The sequence below is a fragment of the Pholis gunnellus genome (assembly GCF_910591455.1).
Source record: "Pholis gunnellus genome assembly, chromosome: 2".
Classification (NCBI taxonomy): Eukaryota; Metazoa; Chordata; class Actinopteri; order Perciformes; family Pholidae; genus Pholis; species Pholis gunnellus.
The window spans coordinates 25,565,995-25,589,853 of NC_136536.1; the positions used below are offsets into that span (position 1 = coordinate 25,565,995).

The following is a 23,859-nucleotide window of genomic DNA, read 5'->3' on the forward strand; positions in this document are numbered from 1 at the left end:
TACCCTCACCTATGGTCACGAGCTCTGGGTCGTGACCGAAAGGACAAGGTCGCGGGTACAAGCGGCCGAAATGAGTTTCCTCCGTAGGGTGGCCGGGCTCAGCCTTAGAGATAGGGTAAGGAGCTCGGACATCAGGAGGGAACTTGGAGTCTTGGAACTTGGAAGACCCAGAACACGCTGGAGGGATTATATCTCCCAGCTGGCCTGGGAACGCCTCGGGATCCCCCAGTATGAGCTGGAAAATGTTGCGGGTGAGAGGGAAGTCTGGGTCAGCCTGCTTGGCCTGCTGCCACCGCGACCCGACCCCGGATAAGCGGAGGAAAATGGATGGATGGATGGATGGAAATTCAACAGCAATGTCTCTTTCCAGAAACCCTGACCTGGTTACTCAAGATAACCCAGAGACTTTGTTGTGAGCAGTTTAATGTAGGTACTCATTTCTCTCAGTACAACTACATCCATCGACCATATAACCGTGCAGGAGGAAGCATCTACTCATGGACGAGAGACACAGCACAAGATGTAAACATCAATGGCCAGCGTTAGCTAGCTCAGAGCTGGCAGTATCGAGTAGAGATGCACGCTTCCTTCTGCGTGGTGACACGGTGGGTGGGTGTAGTTGGACATGTAGAAAATAGTTCCAACATGAAACTGCTCACAACAAAGCCTGTGGATTATGTTGAGCCTGTCACATCAAAACAATGTAGATTGATAAAAAAGCACGACAGGTAAGACGAAAAAGTGTCCCTTTAAGTGTAGCCATTTGTATTATCAGACTGCTGTCCACAGAGGGCTCAGGTGGCCTTCAAAGCTCTTGGTAAGAGATGATAACTTCAGTCATGTCAAAGTAAAATGAGTCAGCTGTCTATGGTCGCAGCGCTGCTCAACGCCAAACACAAAAGCTTGGTTTGTGTTGTGTTGTGATTGTGTTATTAAATCAATTAAATCCAAAAGTGTGCGTGTGAGCAACGTGCAAAGTGAAACGCCACCAGAGGAGGAATGGCATGGTGAGTGTTCTCCTTCAAATCAAGTCAGAACAGGAACATCACCAAGGATTCTACAGTTTTACTATTTATTACAATCTTATGTTGTCATCGTGAAATAAATAACGAACGCACACAGAATAATAAACCCCATACATTTGACATGAAAAGTAAAAATCAGTACAACTGACAAGTTGTATCAGACCCATTCAATAAGAACTCACACACGGTACTGTAATTCAGTCAAAAGTGCTATAATAAGTATAAAAATGAATGTGAACCGATGCTGTGCACCAGATAACACACTACACATACTTTGCAGGTGTCACATAAGTCACATAAATCATAAATATATGATAATCGGTGTGTTAAAATAGACAATATTGTTAGCTAACATCTCTTGTTTAGCTCTCTGTTAGAAATAGCACAGAAATCAAGCACATCTAGACGCATTATCAGCTGATCTGACCCATGTAGCTCTTTTCCGTCACAGGAACTAGAGATAAACAGCCAGAGAAGTGGACCTGCTCAGCAGCAAACAGCAGACGGACACAGTTAAGAGACGAGCTGATGAACATAGTGGAGGAGTTACTGTATATTTGTAAAGAGGACACAAACATCACTCCAAATGAATTCTAATGTTGCGTCTTAATTGCTAAATGTGCATGTCTCTGTTTTCTGACACGTTCATCACAACAACCCTCATAAACAATAAACCATTAGCATAATAATTCCTCGTTTACTCGTAATAAAACCTGACCAGGTTCTTAAAACAGGCTTATACCCACCGATAGTAATTATATATATAACCCATGTAATCTTGAGACAGGTCGTGCAGGATTGTCTGAGGAATTAAGGTGACATATTTGAAAGAGACAAAGTCCACGTAGGGAGGAGGTCAGGGTGGATGGACGGGTCAAACAAACACACAGGAGACCGCTGAGTCCTGTGTGAAACAGAAAGTCAGCGTTGACTTATTTTTGTTTAACTTAACTTACGTACTTAACTGACACCAACATTATTTAGATCTTTTTATGTTAGAAACGTACTTATTTTAAGTTAACCAAAAACCCAATATTTTCTACTAACCAAGTAGTTTTGTTGCCTAAACGGGTTCTGCACTGCGCTTTTGTTGCTTTACGTTTGTAGGAAAACGCAGGAAAAAAGAAAAAAGATGTCATATGAACCGTTGTACGAGGATATGTTGACTAATTTGCTGGAAAAGGCCTCATAGACAGCCGCAGTGAAACCTACTTGACTACTGGCAAAAAGGAAAATGACTAAAAATCCATAGCGCGTCATGTGGTACACTCCATTTGTCTAGACTGGGATGGTAAACAATGCAGTGTTGTCGTTTGTTTGACATTTAGCAGCCTTTTACAAACACCATTTTCCACAAGCCCAAGTCCATCGTGGCTTAAACATCACCAGAGTGATGGATTGAGGCCAGGGTAATGCATGTAATGACACTTTGATCCAGAAAGACAGAGGAAAGAATGGCTCAGTGAGAGATTCCATTGAGATCCAAAGGCTAGCGTAACAGCAGCTAGCCCAGAGAAGCAGTACGGACCTCAGTTGTCTGGATGTCAACCAGCAACTCTTTGTTCCCCTCCAAATCAGTTTGTGATCCCTACTTGGTAGAGAATGTACATCACAACAGTCAGTACCAGTCTTTCAAGCTGGCTGGGTCCAATACGGTAACTATAAATATTGAGCTATTTCATGAGGTCAAAGGTCACGATTTAACGGTCACCATTCTTTGAAGGGGACTCTTAGAGGTCGAGGGAGGCCCGCTGGTTGTGGTCTTTGTTTTAATCCTCCTGCGAGACGATAAAACTTTGCTTTTCCGTCGGAGGGAAGGCTGTGTTTTCTTTCTGTAGGCTTCTCTCTTTGGACTGTCAGGAGCTCCTAGGTGCTCAGAGAGTCTCTTCTGAAAAACTGCTTGGAACTGCTGAGTCTGCAAGACAAAAGATAAGAATAAGGAGTTGATTCAAGGACATGTTGTCTGGCTGTAGTAGGTAAACTTGGCCCTGTGTGGGGGCCACGTTAGGATTTACCAACTTTATTATGATGCACTTTTTGGTTTTGCGTTAGCTATTGAAGTCACCTTTGTCACATTTGGATTTGTTTTATCATATATATTAAACTTCTACTGACTTTCAAAAACTAATGTATACATTATTACTTTTCTCAAACTATAACTAGATAAGAGTTTTGTTTCCTGCGGTGGTTGTTGCTTTATGCTAAGGGTCAACGTTGCATTCTATTTTACTTCAGCCAACAGAGGAACATAACTGAATATTGGTAGTGCAGCCTTGTATTGCTGTGGGTCCCTCTAGGATCCGGTCTAATTATCACCTGATCTAATCGGACTGGGTCTGTCCTCGGGCTCCTTTCAGATTTGGTTTCTCTTTGTTAGAAAATGTATTTATGCATGTTGGGTTTGGGTAGGATTTCCATGGGTCTGTTAAAATCTGCCCAGACTTTGGCACCCATGAGAACCTCTACCGCCGTGGACTTTCAGCACCGATTCCATAGAGGTCACCCGTTGGAGCATGCAAGTACAAAGGAATGCTGAATATTTTTAGGCAACCAAAATATTATAATTAACTTTCCTGAACTGAAATACACTGGGAAAGGGTTAAAAAAAAAGAAGACAAAAACAGACAACTCCCAGATCGGACAACGTGTGTTCGCGACCCGTCAATCACAAGGTAGCCCCGCCCTAAATCATACCATGCTTTATGGTCTATTGACTCTAAATGGACCATCATTTGCTAAATGAACATCATGCTGTATTGAAGAAGACTTGAAACTAGAGATTGAGACCATAAACTCATGTTTACAATGTTTACTGAGGTAATAAATCAAGAGAGAAGTAGAGTCATTTTCTCATAGACTTCTATACAACCAGAGGAGTCGCCCCCTGATGGACATTCCAGAGAATGCAAGTTTAAGGTACTTCGGCATTGGCCTCACTTTTCAGATCCGGAGGTTGCCATCTGACACCAAAGACTGTCCTTGACAGAAACAGGGGTTACCCTCCCACTCCATGTAACACAAGTACATGTCATCATGTGACCAAAGTTCTAAACTTAGATCACGCGATGACACCTGAGTCAACTCCAGTCCCCGCTCAGGACCATAAGATAGGTTTGACAGCCCTGGGAAAAGCTAACAAATGAACTCTGAGTTAAGATTACGTTATCCAGCTACCGCTCAAAGGTCAAGACTGAACCCTCATGCTCAATCAGTCGAGGTCATACCGTGTCCAGCTGTGTAGTGGTGTGAGGTGCCGTGGTTGTGGTGTGAGGTGCCGTGGTTGTGGTGTGAGGTGCCGTGGTTGTGGTTGGGTAAGCTGTCGTCTGCTGTTGGCTCTTTGGTTTGGCACAGTACATCTCCAGAAGCTGAAGTTCACAGCCAGCCGACCGACAGCACTGGTCCACTATCCCCTTCCCCCTGGGCCGAGTGCCGTAACCAGACCACGTACCCTTACCTGCAGAGAGAGAGAAATGTCCAACATGGGAATCTTTTTTTCTTTTTCTAATAAAACCCTCTTAACTTTAAAGAAGAAAAACAGGCCAAATTCAATGTATTTGGAGGCCTTTTAAGCCAAAATATGCATGGTAGCAACAGATAAATGAAACGTTTTTAACGTTTGCATGCTAGTCCATCCCCCTCTCCCAATTGCAATCGTCATTACACCCCACAACGTGTAGGTATTGGATGAGTACAAAGCCGGTCCTGGAGATGGTGCTAGAAGAGAGACATTTGGACCAAAAGGGCCCATTCGATGTGCTCCTCTAGGGAACATGCTCAGCCAGTTTAACGACAATCCATGCATTGCATTTGAAGATACTACACTGTTTTAGGGGGAAACGTATTCCTGATGGTTGCAGTAAAGGACGGTCTAAAATGTTTTCAAAATCACCAGGGCTCATCATTTTGGGAACCATGGATATGAAAAGACCACTTCATGTCAATCTGGATGGTAGTTGTCACGATAGCTTCTGACAAACAACAATTATCGACTGATTGTCGAATGTGTTTGTTTTGCTCATTGAGCTCATTCTCATTTTTTTAGTAATAGTATTATTGATAGGCTGATATTTACACCAAAATAAGGCTATATATCATGATTTATTTGGAGAAACCAAGCAATTCTATGTAAAATCGGATATTCAGCACCCCCACACAGACGGAATGGAATGATCCTTTGTTTCCTTACCACACATTTCCACCACTGCAACGATTCGACAGAAATCGTTAGTCGAATCAGGCTCCTTTAGACCGTAACGTCAAATAATCGACTATTTGTTAACACGGTGTCAATGTGAGCATGTTAGCATATGCACGATAGCATTTAACATTCAATGCACTAAACTACCACGTCTGAAATATGTAGTTCTACCGAGGGGAATCTCATACTGTGAGTTCTCTGCTGTTTGTCCCTGTCCACACCTTCTCTTTGTTATTACTGTGAAAGCTGCGCTGCTCTCAGATAACACGTGTTTTAACAACAGAGCTATCGCTCACTGAGGCACAGTGTTCTGGTGAGCGCGCTGCCATTTTGGTGGATTGCCACCGGTCTGATAGCGTGAGGAGTAAAGTGGCCTTGGTCAGAACAGAGCAAAGGTAATCAAGTGAAAGGTCATGTGGGTAATTCTCTGTGTGCAGTACTCTAATAATTATTACCTGTATGTTAAATGAAATGCTGCAACCTGCCTTACAGTATAAGGTCCAAGGTGAAGTGACCAATCATGTCAGCTCATTTAAATGCCACACATTTGTATCCAATGATGAACCAGTATTGGATAAAACAGTAGAATCAAATGTGGCCCAGACCGAAAGACCAATCACGAGATATTAAAATTGCATAAAAAGTCTGTCCAGTTGGCTGCAGCTCAGATGAGCATTGTTGTGGCTGGTCTTTGTGTAAATAAATGAGCAGGCTGTTGTTGTGGAGCTGATAACTTGCTCAGAGTTACTGTAGTGTGGGCATGATGACCATGGCCATATCTGTTCTACCCCTCTGCTGGTGTAACTGTTACCACACAGGGTAGAATAACCTTGATAGCACTCGGTGCTGTTATCTTTTTGTATCTTTATCAAAAATAGACAATAGAATCAAGGTGCATTTCTGTCATAACAAGACAGAATCTACTAATTTATACTTTCAGTCACAGTTAATGTTTTGAATCATTTTTTTCCCTCCATATATTACATCTGTAAAACACAGAAAAACCATACCATAATAGCTACATAGCCTATAGGGACATAATGCATAGGTGCTTGTTTTGTGCGTGCAATGGGAGAAAGCCAAGATAACGTAAAGTTGGTTTGAAGTATGTATGACAAAATCAAACGCACTCTTCAGCCGCTCGTCATCGTGCAACGTGCAGCTTCAATATTGCACCGTGTCCAAAACATTATGTGTTTATATCTGAAGGTTTCCAGACAATGAACCCTAACCATTTACTAATAACTAATAACTTTTACTGCAATGGTTTAGTATATAAAAAAAACATGTTCTACATCAGATGCAAAAACAAGTGGATAACACGGATGTGGACCTACCCAAGTAGATCCCACGGTCCCCACACACGAATATGAGGTCGCTGAGGAGCTCCGTGCCACAGCGGAGTCGGGCTGCCTCCGAGGAAAGCGGCCAGCCGGCCAGACACATGGTGGAGTAGAACACACACATCCGAACACACACCACCTGGAGAGGAGAGGGGGAGCTGTTAATACACAGAGCATCACACACATGGTTGGTTCTAAGCTCATAACGAAGACACAGAGGAACCTGCTACATCGACAACACTCCTCTGTGTTGTTGAAGTGGGGACACGCAAATAACACCTGATGAGTTTTTTCTACCGATTCTGAGATTTCTTTTCCCTCATTTTAATAAGAAAGCTAGAATTAAATAGAAAAAATAAATTACGTTTTTTTGACAACAGATTAAATGGATACAATGAAAAAGAAATAACCAAATATTATTGAGACATGCTCAACAGATACATCTTTCAGAGTCAAACTTTTCAAATTGGACTTTAGGCCAACGACAGATCAGACAAAGAGATATTCCTTAAATGTTGGGCTTCAAACCCGTGTTTAGACATGTTGGTAAACTTTATAACTGGAATGATGACCAACAGTAACTTTTGGGATTGTTACTAGAACCTCAAGACGTTGTGGTCACTGAATAAATTGGTGTGCTATGAATATATTCTCCAGTTGTTTCAGAGTAGATTAGTGCTGAACTAACAACTCTCTCGTTAGTCAGTGAATGACTCTGTTCTAGGTGCACGAGCCCATCTAGCAATCACACTGCTGTCAAGCTGTGTGAGGTTATGATTATAAACTGTATACTGTTGTAAAGGAGTTCGAAATATCTCGAGAGATAGCCATCACGACTCCATCTACTGAGGAGGACGGTGAAATGTGGTTGAAAGCTCTGGAAAAAGCAAGAGCAAAAAGCCAGACCGAGAGATTTCTTGTTTTTGGTCAGAATGGTAATTTCAAAGTTGTGCAAGATGAGTACATTTATAAAATATCAATCAAATACATTTCCCATCTGCATGGTGAGTCAGACCTGGACTCAGTCAGTCTGGGACTAAAGTCCATGAGCAGGTTCCAAAAGCTACAATCTTAACAGCTCAAAATCCAAAGTGCAGTTTATAAACAGATGAAGTCGTGCTTTATTTATGGCACCATCACTTCAAAATGATTTCCTAAATTGTTTCTTGGAAACAAATATTCTTTAAATGTTGGTGAAAAATAAAGGCGCAATACTCAGACAGTTCGGATTTTATGAGCACTCTTAGATTTTCAAGGGAAGAACCGGGTCCATTTTCATCCATTGTCTATTTATTGTTGGAAACTTTAAAATCTAAAAACGTCCCATTGTTTATTTGTCTGACTTTCATTTTTCCTCTAACCTGAACCCAATAACAACCTTCCTATGAGTTTACACTTAAATAAAGTGGAAATGCAGGATTGGACCAATAACAGACCCGGTTGGCAGAGAAGACACAGGTTGAGACTCTACAACGCAGAATCAACGGGCTTACCTTCAGCATGGGAGAAGTGCGGCATGAGGAGAGCATCCTGCCTGTGTGGACGGACTGATGTGGACCTGCAGTCTTATAGTCAGCAGCAGGAGGGGCAGGTTTCCTCCCTGCTCTCCTTACGCCGGTCCACACTCAAATCTCATCTGGGACTCCTATCGGATGATTCAACACGCTGTGTTCCTACCGTGTATGTAACAGGATATTCATCTGAGTCACAGACACGATATACTTATTAACAAACAATCTGGAACCAACTTGTAACAAATACAAAAGTCCTCCAGGAAATCCTCCCCTCATGAAAAGTTCACTTTGTGTTGGAGTTTTTTTATTGAGGTATTTCTATTATTTTGTCCACCCAATTTCTATCAGTGGGTAGAATTGTTTGGTCCTCTTCATTCCATACGGCGGCCCTGAGAGAGCGACGCGCTGCAGCTTTAAGGAAACATGCAATGAGACTAAACAAAAGCAAAGGAAGACAACAGCAAACATCTGCAATAACATGTCGACACTACAACTAACTTATAATGTTTGCATGACCCGGAAGTATCATGTGGCAGCCAAGAACATTTCTCTAAAGGCGAAGGAAAGGTACTTCAATGCATCCTTGAGCGCAGGACACCCCAGACCACCCTTTACCAAAGGAAAGAGGATTCTGCCGTCACAAAGTTCCTCGCTGAAGGTTTGAAGGGATGACGTCTTCTTGTTTCGCCCCGGTTTCTTCTACACAAATCCAATAGGATTCTTCCATCAGATTCTTTATTATTGCAGAAAATAAACTGTTTACAATACTTACAAGTTTTGTTCAGCAAGATAATCTTCACAAATGTACACCAGTTATTATATTTGAAGCGTGAACTGAATCATTAAAGTAAAAAGCTAACGTTGGGCTATAAAGGAACTCCACCAGGGTCAAGCTGCAGGAGGACTAGTGTTCTAGTGAGGACGCTGGTTTTATTTATTTATTCTATGCCGGAGAACAAACTTTAACGTCTCTTCAGCTTGTGTTTCACCGTGGTGCTGTGAGTCCCGCTGCTCGACCACTATGCAACGCTGGATGCTTTCTCTTTTCAAAGCAACTTTATAAACACAAGGAAAATGAGTGCAGTGACAAACAAAGGATTCCTGTCCAAAACACAATCAGACCTTCAAAGGAGGCCGTTCTCAAAGTCTTCACAACAAACAATTAAACAGCAAAGTCAACGACAGGTGGGCTCATCGGGGTCCACGCTTCACAAACGGACATCACAGTCTCCTGGTTGAGTCACCGATACCACGGATGACTCCGCTGTGCACAACTAGTAACGCAACAAACTGCTATCATTCTAAAAATGTCTCATACAGCGTTTGGTTGTACCAGCCAAAAAAACAAACAAAAGAAGCGAAAGCCAAAAAAGAAGAGGGCGACGGCCAAAACGCTGAAGTCAAAACGTCACGTCAGGGGTCACAAAACCAGAGCACGTGTCAGGAAGGACAACTAGTTTATAAAAGGTCTTGTCATTAAGTTAACCTGCTCACTAGTATCCTGGTATTAAGATCGGATCCTGATCTCTGATAACGTTACATTGTAAACCACTAATCTGAGTCTAAACTGACAGGAAAACAAATGTTCCGTTACATTACGATGCGTTCAGGCTCTGGTCAGTATAAATGAGAATTGGGCTATGGTCAATTTTAACATAATCATGGTGCGTTCACATGTATATATACATAATGAATTATGAGCTGTTTACACTAGTTCTTATAATACATCATTACAACTACTAATGACTAGATTTGTTTCATCCATGAAGAAAAACCCATGAAAAATGACGACAACAAAGTGAAAGGAGAACATTTAGAATGTTTGATGGTTCACTGACTTCAGAGCGGTTGAAATGATTTTTGGGACGGATGAATCCTTGTAGACCAGCTTCTATAACCAAACAACAAAGAGATCTGTATCTGTTAATATGGATCATCAATGATCAGCAATTAGTGTCGACGGCAAAACAACGGGATCAGGGATCTCTCTTTTGTATTTTGTGCTGCTCCGTCATCCGACCCGAGCGTTTTAGGATCCGGTGCACCACTAGTGATTGTGCATGTTGTTGAGAGCGGCTACACGCTGCTCCAGCTTGGCCTTCATTCGAGCTATCTTCTCCTCCTCTGCCAGCTGCTTAAAGTCAAACTCCTGAGGCTTTCTGGTGGACCAGCTCTGGTTGCCACTTTGCTCTACAATACCAACCGTGTTGTCAAGTTCACCGCTGTCAACGGGTATATAATCAGCTTCTTCATCATCCGTCACCATCTCATGTTCACCACAGTTGTTGTTGGCCTCCTCCTGCTGCTGCTCCCCCTGAGGCTGAAGCCACACTGTGCCTGCTGCTTCCTCTGCAGCCTGCTGTCCATCGCCCTCCTTATGACGATGGCTGCCGGCGGACTGAGGGACGTGATGTGTGGTCGTGGTTGAGGATACGTCACTTCCCCTGTGCATAGTAACCTTCTTGTTTTCACCGGGTGCTGCTTTAGGTGTGGTGCGTCTCTCCTTGGGCCTGTTGTCATGTAGCAGCTCCTGCAGGACAAACAGTAGTATCACATAGGGATGAGATCCACAGTTGACAGCCGAGGATTCTAACTGAAGCTACATGGAAGCAGAGCACTGCAGAGACAAGACCGGGTGTATATGGAGACAGGACTGTATTCCTAATGTGAGCCCAAAGGTGCCCGAGCATTTTAGAGTGGCTTGAACTCAAGGCTTCGAAGCCGTAGTCCACAAACCGATGGATGACACAGGGACTACGTCCACTGCTTATAATCAGTGTATGGTCACAGTCATAGCGCCAGGCGTTTCCCTACTCTCTACCTAGTTAGTACTGATACCCAGCAATAGCAAAGCTGTATCTTTAAAAGATCTAATCATTTCTGTCTATCAACAATAACCTGGAGAAAGTTATCTGTCTCTAATTCAAAATTAAAGTTAAAAATGATATTAAAAAAAACAACCTATTAATCACTTATAAGGCATTAACTAGAGTGGATCTCATATTTGTGACCCACTATGCCCTCGCTTAAAGGACGCACACATGAGTGATGAGCAGATCGGCTCGAACATGGTCCACATCCAAATGTACGCATAAATCCTCCACCTAGGACTAGGAGACCTGTATGGACATGTCACTCCCTCTCTACTGCAGGGACTAGTAGAGAGGGAGTGATGTGTCCATACAGGTATAATTATTATTATGATGACACTCACCTGGTCTGTGGTGGAGTGATTATCTGGTTTGGTGAGACGATCCTTGAGCTGTTTAGAGGAGGTCTGGGGCAGAGTGACATGTGACTTCTTCCTCTGTAGTTCTGCAGGTCCTAGAGAAACCGGGGGGGAACGGCGCTGCAGGAGGACAGACACGCCTCAGATGAATGTTACTGCACACAATATCTTTCTAGAACTTCATACAGTCAAAAAACAGCTGTATATATGGGGCCATTTCCAATAAGCATGGTCAAAGTGAGGCAAAGGGAAGGTGCGGAGAAGGTTTTGAATCCCACTCGTGCCAGGATGAGTTTGTCCTGAGGACGAGGCTAGAGGAAGGCTCATGGAGTCACTCAAATCAAAAGGGTTCATGCTCTGTGGTGCATGAATGTTTCAGCTGTACTTTGTGTTACGTGCTAATTAACGAATGTAAGCATGCTAACTAAGGTTGTGACAATGGAGAACATTATACCTGCTAAACATCACCGGCAACATTGTGAGCATTTAAAGACGCTGACGAAGCACCACCGTGCCGCCTCAAGGCTGAAGCTTTACTTGTCAGCTGACCTGCTACGCGTTTCCCACATTTACTGTTGTTTTTACTAGTTTGTAGCAGTGTCTTGAATGTAGTCATTAACTGAAATGTCATGTTACCTTCTTGAGGCTTTTAGAGGATACATCTGATGTTGAAGGAATGGAAGACTGGGACGCTAGCTGTTGTTCACGTGTCTCTGGTTGAGTCCGGCTCTCATTGGGATTCCTGATGGACAGGTACACGTGTCCATTGTAGAGGATGACGGCATCTTTGTACACCCGCGGTGCAGAACCCCGAGGTAACGGGGAGGCGTGAGATGTGTGCGCGGAGACCTTTTTTCCAGGCATGGTGTCCTTCAGCGCCTTGTACACCGCGTGGTTGGCGGCGACGAAGCTCATTTGGACGGGACCCGGATTAGCCCGAAACTCTCTGCCCAGCAGCGAGGACAGGTTTTCTATCATGTTGGTTCCTGCATGGGTGGCCACTTTCTGGCCTTTCCTCCGTATGACTGCTGGACAAATCCATATGCCTTCTGGAGAGTCTGAGAGCTTCACGGAGCCCTTAGAGCCAGACCGCGGGAGGCCCATTCTTCTGAGCACCGACCTCGGTAAACTCCACAGAGGGATGCTTTTTACCTCAGCCTCCAGTGGGATGTAGATTTCAAGTTTGCCAGGGAGATCCATGCTCTAAGTTTTTCCCTGTTGACACATTAAGAGTTATAGATGCCAACAACACCAACACTTCCCATGATTTCCTCCCAGCTCAATACTGAAACATAATTTGGGGATGGGACTTGATTTATCGTATTATCTTTTATGTCTAAACTAAACAGTACTTGCATTTATTAGTTTACAAGTTGAGATGATTCTTTACTTGACGGTTTCGATAATTGATAAGCGGTTTCAGTTGACACATTACACATACACTATTTTCACACACTGTCAATGTGAAGATTTGTCATTTTTCTGGTACACATCACTAATGGAATAGCCTTTTCAAATCTTCAGACAAAGTGAAGATTCTGATTCTCAGTAAATTGGGATGGACACACCCATCAGAAGGGAGTCACTATGCTGGAACTATTATTATTATTAGGACATTCAGTTTTAATGGGAACTGGATGTGGACATAATCTGCCAGGATATTGATCACTGACAACTTTTACTTTGAAATGTATTCCTCAGTTATTATATACATTTTTACACCACGTGCTAAGCTTGTATAAGCTTTTTGTTATCAGAAAATGGTCAGATATGGTATATCTGATTAATACAATCAAATGGACAATGTTGTCAGCTTTGGTAAGTCATGTTTAACTCAAAACCCTGGAGGACTCATAGGATAGCGTCTACTAGCATGTAACTTTAGGACTCAGCATCTCTAGAATAGCAGCTAGTAGTTACCTGTGTCCCCATATGAAACGTGCTGCTCTGTGGTAACAACATATTTGGGAGAGAATGACACAATGGAGTTATATTCTATTTTAGGCATCTTGTCAGTAAGGAAATTCATGATTTTATGAGCAATACTGGTGAAGACTTCCTGTGTTGGCCTACTAGTTGGGTGTCATAATTAGCATGCAGGTGTACCGGACTGACTCGGCCTAACGTTACCTGCACCGAGCAGAATGATGTCGTACCGAAACGGAAGTTCACCTCAGGGTTTAAATGGCTTGGAAACAATATCAATGTTTCTCTATCTACAACAATAAAGATACGAGGTTAGGGCGAAGACAGCCCTTCTCTTACTCGACACCATTATGCTCGGATTCTCCACCAAAAACAACGTGAACACGCGCGCCTTCATTGGAAACGCTAGTTAACGTAAAGAGAAGTTAGCTAACGTCACCGACACTACTACTGTAGACACTACTACTGAAAATGGAGGTTGCTGTGAACCAAATGTCAACTAAAAATACCAACCGTACTTAAATAAAAAGAAGCCCGAATAGTGTTGCCCATACCTTGATCAAGCATAAACGTATCCAGCTTTAAATGCTCCGACTCGTTTTTTGTTGCAGTTTCACTTCGTCGTAAAACAGTACTTCCGGTGCCGTACAGAATAAAAGTCACCTAAATCACCTAAACAAATATGAGCGTACACATGCAGAGACTGCATATCCCATAGTGCTTATTTTACCACAAACAAACATGTAACTTTAGTGAGTAACATTTGGAAAAATATAATCAGGACTTCACAATTGCCCATGTTATACAATAGTGACACACGAGGACTAAAATGCATTGGACATTCCTTCTTTAGTTCTTAATGCATGCGTCATATTAATCCTGGCCTGTTCTTAAACCTGAATTATGTTTAAATACTCATGGTGTCCCAGGGGGGTGAATATAAATAAACACTGTGGGGCAGTGCAGTTGTACTGAGGATCACCGATCACGATCAATTAGTATGACTATCTACTATCAACTTACACTAGATCACTTTAACTATTCTTTTATTCTGAAGGCCGCCTGACGGCTAACGGACAACTCGCAGTGCTTACGACTCTATTATATACGATTTCCTAACATCTTTACTTCCGGTTTGGAGAAACTGCTCTTAATACCAAAAGTCATCTCGTCATAACATTTTATAATTAACAAAGCTAAATTATATTTTGTCTTTATTGTCAGTTGAAGAACCTCAACTGAATTGTGATACCAACTTAAAAGTCTTGCCTTATAATTTTGTATGGTTTATTTTATTACTCTTGCACGGTGCATTTTTCATTTCTATTTCTATTCTTTATCCTCTACTGTATTTTTAAAATAGAATTGTCCCCCCCCCCCCCCCCTCCTTTCTCCCTCTGTGCTTATTTCTAACATATTTCATGGCGACCACGACAGAAAGGAGATCTTGCGGTTTTAAAGGAATGGGGAAGGCAGGGTTCTGTAGAACAACAGGATCCATCATCAGATCCACAACCAGCAAAAGCCATGGACACCTGGAGAGTAGCTGTTGAGAAGCAGTGCTTTTGAGGAAAGGGTTGGACCAAAAGACCGACGACTGACCGACCTAACATCATCACCGCCAGACGTTATATAGTCTATAGTTAGTTTTGCTGTCCACAGCTGAATTTATTTGCCTTGGTGCCTTAATAAAATATAAATATAACATTAGTATTTATAAATATCACCTTTAACAAATCCTTTTTGTTAAGACAAAATGTAAAATGTTCACAAAAGGTAAAATAGAAAAAGCTTTTTAGTGACAGGACTATAAATTCATACAGTGTTTTCTGAGGCAGTTAAACGCCCATCAGGCCTTTACAGTATTTCCACAATGTCTCAATCGTCACTGATGCAGACAGATGACACCTGATGTGAGAAAAAATTAAATAAATAAAATAAAGTCACTTTTGAGTAGCTGCAACAGAAAGTATGGTATATGACGTACATTTAAACTCAGATAAACGTGGATTTAGAAGCACAGTATTAATATAAGACTGATGACGGAGAAACATCAGGTATGGACATGTAGAGCAGAAGTTTTGAAAAAACAGGTGGGTCAACTCTAAATGTCTGCAGCAGTTCTCTCATGCAGTTATACAAAACCTTGGTCACCCATTTACCAGATTAGAACCACTGAAACCAAATCACACATTTGACCACATGTACTGAAGCCACAGTGATACTTGTGTTAGTCCTTGTTAACTCCAACACAAATAAATAGAAGCAATAACATTCAATACAAAATGTATCCAATTACTTTGTTAGAATGTTAAGAGTTTGAAATGCTGCCGTTTCTTATCAGCTCTAAAGCCGTCTCTTTCTCTTGCAGAAGCTCTTTGAGTCTCGTGATCTGCTCGTGCAGGTTGAGTTCATCAGAGTCCATGGACGGCGTGGATAAACCATCACCGGCTGGATCCTCGGACGTCTTACAGCTGTGCTTGTTCTTGGCCGTCAGGCAGCTGATGCTTCCAGATGTTTTCACGTCTTTACTTGAGGCCTTTGCTCTTCCCCCTTTCTTACTCGTCCGCTCCGTCATCCACGCCCCCTTCTCTGGCTCGTCTGACTTTGCACTGGACCTCGCTGCTGGATCTTGAGTGCCGGCGATGCAACATGGACACGTCGGGCGCTTCCTTTTTCTTCCCAGTCTCCTCGTGTTCGCATTCAGATCCGCACAAGTCTGAGAATGGCCAGCTGTGTCCCGGGAGTCGGGGAAGTCATTTTCATCAGCACTGAGGAAGTCCTCTTCTATGGGCTCCCCGTAGCTAATCATTGGCTCTGTTTCAACATCACCGCATGTTCCCTTGGGCCAAGGGTTTGTGTTCACTTTGAAATGTGAACACTCCAGAGGTCCAACATCTGAGTGAGGACTAGGAGTGGAGGAGTCTTCGGACAGCTCCTGTTGAGTTAGTACTTTCACTCTATTGCCATTGGTGAGAGCATTGCAGCTTTCAGTTTCTTGTTGAGTGTAAAGGTGCTGCAAAAAAAGTTCTCCGTCTTTAAACCTGCTTGTCGTTTCCTGATGCTCCTCCACTGACCTAATGCACTCACTCTCTAGAGACCCGACTGAGGCTTCCTCAATCCTCTGCAGGCAAATTTTCACATCAGCCGTGATCCCAAATATTCGTCTCAGCAGATCATCAGCTCTTTGACAGGATTCGGGCGCCAGCGAAGATGTCCGACTGGTCATGGAGCTCTGCAGGAACAAAAAAAAACTTTATAAAATACAAACAATACATAAACAAGACTACAAATTAAAAGTACTGCTAGTGGCTCTGACAATGCAGTGCTTTGAGCTAAATGCTAACATGCATGGAAATCAAAAGCCTTCCTATCTCCAGGCCATGGTCAAGCCCTACACCTCCGCCAGACCACTTCGCTCTGCTGCCTCGGGGCGATTGGTTCCCCCGTCGCTCAGAGGTCCATGCGGCTGATCGACCCGGTCACGGCTGTTTTCTGTCCTGGCCCCACAGTGGTGGAATGAACTCCCTACTGACGTCAGGACAGTGGAGTCACTGCCCATCTCTCGGCGCAGGATGAAAACTCACCTCTTCAAGAAGTGCTACCCAGAGCCTTCCTCTTAGCACTTATTAAATTCATATTAGTTTGTTTCTGCACTGTACATTTGCTTCTGGTGACTAGTAGTTCTCTTGAATACCCATGTTGAATACACTTTGGATAAAAGCGTCTGCTAAATGACTGTAATGTAAAAGCCCAATTTCATTTCCACATGTGTCTTCATCTGGGGCCAAGCAAGAATGTTGGGTTGGAAACCACTTTTTCTATTTTTCAAGACATTTTCTGACATAATGCATCCTATAGGACAATCACATCAATGGTAATCAAGTCATCATTTGTATCACCTGCATCGTCTTGCTACCTGTGTGTGCTTTACATATTATGGCACCATCTTTGGTTAAATTAAAATACATCCGTCCAGCCAAAAGAACAAACTAACTGTATCAAAACTCAAATAATAAGAGCTGACCTTAACATATAAAGTACCATCTCAAGTCTAGCTCTTCACTCAGTCCATGTAGTGGTAGTGTGTTTAGTTCATGTATGTCGAGGGACAGATTACTTGTGCCCCTAGTGGGTGGTGTATTTGTTAAAAGCATCCATGTGGTTGGATGTATGAGGGAAAGACAAAATGAGGCGAGCATTTGATTCAGCACAATGTGGTTGAAATCCGACCCGTATTTTCGCTAACTGAAGGTCCGTCTCCGGGAGCCTCCTCCTGCCAAAGTAGTCTGCTGGCGTCAGCAAGGACAATACGTAAATAGTACTTGTTTTCTTGTTTCTGCCACTTTGGATTTGTATGGACCCGGTAGTAGAAGTGATATGCTGACATGTGGCCAGAGCTTACATACTGCAACATTACGGTATGGTCACAATACGCTTCCGTTTAACAAAATTTCCCGCACTCACCACCGAAACAGGACACGTGGCGTGTCTGATGCAGGTAAGAGATGAATCTCGATCAGAGCGATCACAGACTGTCTAGTACTGTGACCACTAGACATGGTGATGAAATGCGCTCCAGTAGCCTTGTTTCCACTAACATCTGTTTTGGGGCATTTTTAAGTATTGCATTAAAAAAACTGAATGAAAACGGCAAAATTCGATTAAACTCCCTCAATCGCGGAAAAAAGTCTTTACGCTCACTTGATGTGCTTTTTGCCTTTGTAGATAAAAAAAAAGAGGATGCGCTAAATGAATTATGGAAAGGTCTTTGCCGAATAAATTCTGAAGTAGCAAACAGTTAACTTACATGACTTATCAGCTGTTTCTGATGTGGGTGTGTTCTAAAGCCTTTCCACAACTGCAAATGCTTTTCTTCGTCTCTGGACAGCATGAAACACGGCCAATACTAGCTGACATGAAAGAACTATTTCAACTTGCCATATTGAAATAAATTCCTGAGGACCTTTCCATGTTTGCAACCTCTACTTCTTCTACACTGTTTACTGGCGGATTAAAACCATGTGTAGCCTGTAGCGCTAACCTCTGACCAAAGTGTGCTGTATCAAAGTTAAAAAAAACTGTAATTGGAAACGTGCCAAATTTGCAATTCTTTTTTTGCATCATTTTAAAAGTTTGTTTAAAATTCACTTGACAAGTGAATGGAAATATGGCTACTGACAGCGTCTACATTTGTGCATCAACGTTTCTAAATGAAGTGCCGACTAAATGTACATTCATCAATGCAGTTAAATGCGTTAAAATATCTTAAAATCACACGTTGTAACAGTTGTTACACGACTCCCATCAAAAACATTTTTTTCCAAAGTAATGAAGCAATAGAAGTGCCCTCACCTCCACGCTGTGGGTGTCCTTATTTATTTCAAAGCATATTCCATTGCTGCTGGGATCGACTTCCATGCTCTCCAACTGTTGGGCGGAGGTGCTCTGCTGACTGTTAACAATCAAGCAATCATCATCATGCATGTTCATCCCTGCATGTGTATGATTTATGACCGGGTTGACTAACATGCTCTGGCCAAGTTTTCTTCTTCCGAGAGCACCAGGTGTCTCATCTAAGCTCTTTTGTACCGTCACATTGTTCGAGCTGCTTGTGGCCGCCTGGTCTGTTTCCTTCACACGTGCCATTTGTGTTATTATTCTCAAATCTTGAGACTCAGATCTGGGTGGAGTATATGACACAAATATTACATTGTCTTCATTCGCAAGAGTGACTGCTGACATATGAACGGATGCTGCTCGTTGAGACCAGTCATTTGGAGTATCGTCATCACAAAGGTCAATCACTTGGCTCAACTCGTTTCGATTGAGAATTTTCTGAGGTGCAACTGACGCAAGTGACTGTTGGGTTGAAGCTACAATTTGTCTTGTTGCGATGAGTGCGTCACTTTTTCCAGTTTTATATGGTAGGCTGGAATTCTTGGCCAAAAAAAAAAGCTTCCCGTCACACATGACCAAGGGGTTTTTCTGTCCTTGTCCACTTTTTCCCTGACTCGACCCAGAAACTGGATTTGTAGTGACGTTGCAGTGCTTCCAAGTATTTTCTCTCTCTGCAGCAACTCTGAGAATCTCTGAGGTAACAAAAGAATCTATAGGATCAAGAGTTGGAGCTGTTGAGTTGTCGTCTTCTTCTTCAATTGACCACTTTATAGGGCTGTTGGGCCTTTGTGGAAAATTTGGAATTAATTTTAAATGTGGTTCTGATCCTTTTGATCGAGGTCCCCATGAAGTTTTATTTGATGTCTTGCAAAGCAACTTGAGCGTGTCAAGTGCAGAATCTCTTTGTGGAGTAACGCCTCGATTGACACTTGTGATAGGTGACATGTAGACCACACTGGGTAAGCCTGAACTTGGAGAGGAGTTGGCTGATGGAGTAAAAGTCTGTTTCTTGATACCTGGAGGTAGTTCAGATTCTGAGACTGTTCGGACTTGTACCTTCGGGGGAATCTGAAGGCCCTGTCCTCTGGGGAGTGCTGGAGATTTCACTGTGACTTGGAGATCACTTGGAGGTCTTCCGGACTTTCCACTTTTTGGTAGAGGTGTTGTCATAAGAGGAACTATGGCCATTACATGTACACTCTGTTGCTGTTGTGGTTGCTTCGTGTTTTCCTGTTCTTCTCCACTTTTGCCCTGACTCAACCCAGTAACAGATTTAGTACTGACCTCACACTGCTTCCCAGCATTTTCTCTCTCTGCAGCAACTCGAAGAATCTCTGAAGTAACGGAGGAATTTATAGGATCAAGAGTTGGACCTGGTTTTGTAATGACCTTACAGTGCTTCCCAGTATTTTCTCTCTCTGCCGCAACTCGAAGAATCTTTGAAGTAACAGAAGAATCTATAGGATCATGAGTTGGAGCCATTGAGTTGTCCTCTTCTTCAATTGACCACTTTATGGGGCTGTTGGGCCTTTGTGGAACATTTGGAATTAAATTTAAATGTGGTTTTGATCCTTTTGATGGAGGTCCGCATAAGGTTGTATTTGTTATCTTGCAAAGCAACTTGAACGCGTCGAGTCCAGAATCACATTGTGGAGTAACACCTCGATTGACAATAGGTGACAAGAAGGTCACACTGGGTAAGCCTGAACTTGGAGAGGAGTTGGCTGATGGAGTAAAAGTATGTTTCTTGATACCTGCAGGTAGTTCAGATGCTGGGACTATTTGGACTTGTGGCTTAGGGAAAATCGGAAGGCACTGTGTTCTGGGGGGTGCTGGAGATTTCAATGTGACTGGGAGCTGACGCGGAGGTACAGTTGGCAACAAATTCACACACTGTTGTATTTGCTGTAGTGGATGCTTGTTTAGTGAATTACCAAGATCCGAACCTACTTGATAAGGGAGGGCATTCACGAGGGAAACCTGCTTCCTGAAAATGTGCTCGGTTGCAGAAGGACTCAAGGCTGCCTTTTTTCCCATGCCAACTGGTGGTGAGGTAATATCGACGGCTAAAGCTTTCGGTGGTGTATTATCAGTTTTCAGCTGGCTTATTTGAGATTTGACAAAGTGTTTGTTGACCATTCGTACTGGAATCAGTTTCATGATGTTTCGTCCATCGGCACCAACAGCCGGTATTGCCTGGTAGAAGACACCGGTCCCACTGAGAGACAAAACAACACAGAAACATGTCAGTTAAGAACAGTAAAGATTAAAAAAGGTACACATTTTACGAGAATTCATTTTGCAGATGGTTGACAGATTTGATGTCTGATTTGATCTATGTTCTCAAAAGGCAGCTTTTCCAGATCTTTAAAATGCTGCAGTTGAGATGTGAAGGTTGATATCAAAAGGCGTTTTACACAGCAGACATTTTGACTCGTCACAGTGGGAAAAGCACAGATGTAAAGAATGAAAATAAGGAAGATAATTCCAATGTCCCCCCCCTATTGCCTTAAGCCCTGACTTAACTGTCATCACATGGTAAATGGTTGAGTGCGAGAGGCTGCAAGGGCTTGAAATGGTATAAATATGAATGGCACAGCACTTTGCGGCGACATATCCCGTTACCCTGATGGCACCAAAACATGTTATCTACAATTGTGGGTGTTTATTTTACATTTTTACTCCCTAATTTGAGCGTCTTTCAGTCTCTTAACAGACGAGAGGTAATTGTCAAATCTATTAACTAATTTGTGTCAAAACTGCTAGAATAAGCATAACTAAAAGAAATGGTTGGTGAATAATCCAGGTGTGTAATATAGGCAATGCTTTCATGTGTTTTTATGTACCATCTTAAATCCTTAATGATAATTCTGTGTAAATTTCACATGCCAGACTGAACACATGCCGCCCTCTTTGTTTACCTGTTTTAATGCATTTGACTTTCCGTTGGTAACCCAATGTTTAACGTCACAACGCTATGATTTGTGGGTAATTCTCCCAGGTAAAGTCTGCAGAAATGCAAACATAAGGAATGTTTACATAAAGAGCTCAAAATGTCTGAGAGCCCTCAAGCACTTGATGATTTGACAGTGAGACAGCCCTACACCCTCACACACTTTGTTTAGGAACGCGCCTTGAAGTCAGTGAGTCCGCTAGAGTAGCCAATGGATTGTAAGAACTGGCCCACTGCCACTGTTAATGGTATTAGTAACACCTGGGATTTTAAACTATCATTTCTTTCGTTGATATCACAGACTGTACATAAGAAGTGGACATAGTCATCGTGATGTCACCCATTGGTTTTTGGACAGCCGTTATGAAGCCTTTAGTTCAGCAGGGACGTAGAGACGCCGTATACGGCTCCGGTAGTGGTAGAGACCTGTCAATCACAGTAAGCCCTAAAGCATACTCCTCTTTATGGTCTGTTTGACTCTAAATGGACCATCATTTAATAAATGAACATCATGCTGTATTGAAGAAGACTTGAAACTAGAGATTGAGACCATAAACTCATGTTTACAATGTTTACTGAGGTAATAAATCAAGAGAGAAGTAGAGTCATTTTCTCATAGACTTCTATACAACCAGAGGAGTCGCCCCCTGATGGACACTAGAGAGAATGCAAGTTTGGAGACTCTTTTGCATTGGCTTCACTCTGCAGAACTGGAGGTTGCCGCCTGGTTAATACCAGTCTACGGTAAATGTAGTGAAGTTAATCATTTTAGTAAACCCAGAGCGTTGTGGTCTGCTCCACAGTTATATTTCACACATTATATTTGCTGTATTCTGTATTTGAGCAGTAAAGTTACTGTGAGGGATTAACAGTTCTGGAAATCCATTTATCTTTGTTTGGACTCTGTTTAGTCAATGAGGCTTCTAATACTAAATTACCGCAACTTAATATTAACGGCAGGCTCGCAACCGCCCAAGCACCTTGGATAAAAAGGTTGAAATACAACATGTGAACGCCCCTTGTTTCATGACGCTGTGTTTGTACAGAACATGGTTAGACTAGCTTATCATAAAGACTGGCAGCCTGCTAATCTACTCCAAACCTGTCCTGACTCCAACTCAAGTAACTTTATTTCACAAAATGTTCAATTACTCCTTTAAGCATAACAATTCTAATCGGAAGTATTCCTGTCATTATTTGTGGTAGCTATTGGTATTACACTCTTTGCCATGATGTTAGCACTGTTTCATTACGATCCTACAACGCTTTTGCAGGCATATAGTTACACCGGAGGGGAGGATCTCGATGCCACATTAATGGGTTAGTGAGCTATGTTGATCCTAGAGCTAGAGTTTCTAATGCCACTCTTTTAACCTGCTGGATCGCGATGGTAACTTATATCCAGCCTGGGTTATAAGAGAGACACCTTTGTGACATTGAAAACTCACTTTAAACTCAACATTTACCATTAATCTTACGTGGTAACGGTAGCACCGCCCCGCCCCCCTCTCGCGGAAAACACTACAAGTAACCGTAAAGGGGACTGTGGATGTCCCGAAAGTTCTACCAGTCCAAGATTCTTGTAATTTGCTTTAATGAACGTTACGTGCCCTTCATTGTAAACGGGATGACATCAAACGCATTCAACTTTGGTATACATCCAACGTTACCTGTGAACCGGACCCCTTTCCGTCATTGCGGGATACATGACTCTTGAAACTTCCCTTGTAGTTTTCGCGTCCAGTCATTCAGCGTAACTAAAACATCCGTTTTGGCTAATTAATGAATCTCGAGGCAGACAGAATATGCTAACGTTAACGTTGGTCATATGTGTTTACACCAAAGTCCAGAAGAGCAAAAGCCACGCTAACGCTACTTATTCACGTCGTCATATCCCTCCCTAAAATATATATATATATATATACGCCATGGTAAATCAGACTAAATAAACCACCGATTTAATCGCATGTATCGTCAACATTTCACTTCTCGCTTTCCGTTCTTTCCGCATCCGTTACATCAGGCTTCCGGTTTGTTACATGGGTCGTATTCAATGCAGCAATTGTTTTTGTTTTGCTGTGATGTTAACTTGCCAAACTATGTTCTTTTTTTCTTTCACCACAACAATCGGTTTAGGATGAATATAGTTCTCTTTGGTTTTTGCCAATGTGCAATTCTATTTATTGACGCCATACACAAATGCGTACCAGCGTGGTTACCAACCAAACCCTGGTAGCTTTTGAACCCTCCCTTCTACTACCGTCCCCTCAT

General features: G+C 42.5%; 3 protein-coding genes across 3 annotated transcripts; all 3 read right to left on the reverse strand.

Moving 5' to 3' along the window:
• Nucleotides 1–2,718: 2,718 nt before the first annotated feature.
• Nucleotides 2,719–8,095, reverse strand: igf3 (insulin-like growth factor 3; the record flags this gene model as incomplete). Its single annotated transcript, XM_079177048.1, has 4 exons — nt 2,719–2,940; nt 4,250–4,479; nt 6,561–6,705; nt 8,060–8,095. 4 exons carry the CDS (start codon nt 8,093–8,095, stop codon nt 2,719–2,721), a joined length of 633 nt encoding a protein of 210 aa, XP_079033174.1.
• A 500-nt stretch (nt 8,096–8,595) lies between these two features.
• On the reverse strand, nt 8,596–13,840 carry LOC306711470 (uncharacterized protein). Its single transcript, XM_079180433.1, has 4 exons — nt 13,790–13,840; nt 11,946–12,524; nt 11,295–11,429; nt 8,596–10,610 (listed from the first exon to the last, which is right to left on the reverse strand). Exons 2-4 carry the CDS (start codon nt 12,507–12,509, stop codon nt 10,128–10,130), a joined length of 1,182 nt encoding a protein of 393 aa, XP_079036559.1. The 5' UTR covers nt 12,510–12,524; nt 13,790–13,840; the 3' UTR covers nt 8,596–10,127.
• A 1,234-nt stretch (nt 13,841–15,074) lies between these two features.
• On the reverse strand, nt 15,075–23,559 carry lrif1 (ligand dependent nuclear receptor interacting factor 1). The gene is made up of 3 exons (XM_079174635.1): nt 23,259–23,559; nt 18,591–20,853; nt 15,075–16,470 (listed from the first exon to the last, which is right to left on the reverse strand). Exons 1-3 carry the CDS (start codon nt 23,294–23,296, stop codon nt 15,547–15,549), a joined length of 3,225 nt encoding a protein of 1,074 aa, XP_079030761.1. The 5' UTR covers nt 23,297–23,559; the 3' UTR covers nt 15,075–15,546.
• Between the last annotated feature and the right edge of the window lie 300 nt (nt 23,560–23,859).

What these genes read in the sequence shown, in the direction of transcription:
- LOC306711470 (XM_079180433.1), bottom strand. Translation starts at nt 12,509, where the DNA reads ATGGATCTCCCTGGCAAACTTGAAATCTACATCCCACTGGAGGCTGAG. An exon ending in CCTCTAAAAGCCTCAAGAAG is followed by an intron (nt 11,430 to 11,945) that starts GTAACATGACAT and finishes GTCCTCCTGCAG; the next exon opens with CGCCGTTCCCCCCCGGTTTC. An exon ending in ATCACTCCACCACAGACCAG is followed by an intron (nt 10,611 to 11,294) that starts GTGAGTGTCATC and finishes TTTGTCCTGCAG; the next exon opens with GAGCTGCTACATGACAACAG.
- lrif1 (XM_079174635.1), bottom strand. Translation starts at nt 23,296, where the DNA reads ATGTATCCCGCAATGACGGAAAGGGGTCCGGTTCACAG. An exon ending in GAAAGGGGTCCGGTTCACAG is followed by an intron (nt 20,854 to 23,258) that starts GTAACGTTGGAT and finishes TTTGTCTCTCAG; the next exon opens with TGGGACCGGTGTCTTCTACC. An exon ending in AGGACACCCACAGCGTGGAG is followed by an intron (nt 16,471 to 18,590) that starts GTGAGGGCACTT and finishes TTGTTCCTGCAG; the next exon opens with AGCTCCATGACCAGTCGGAC.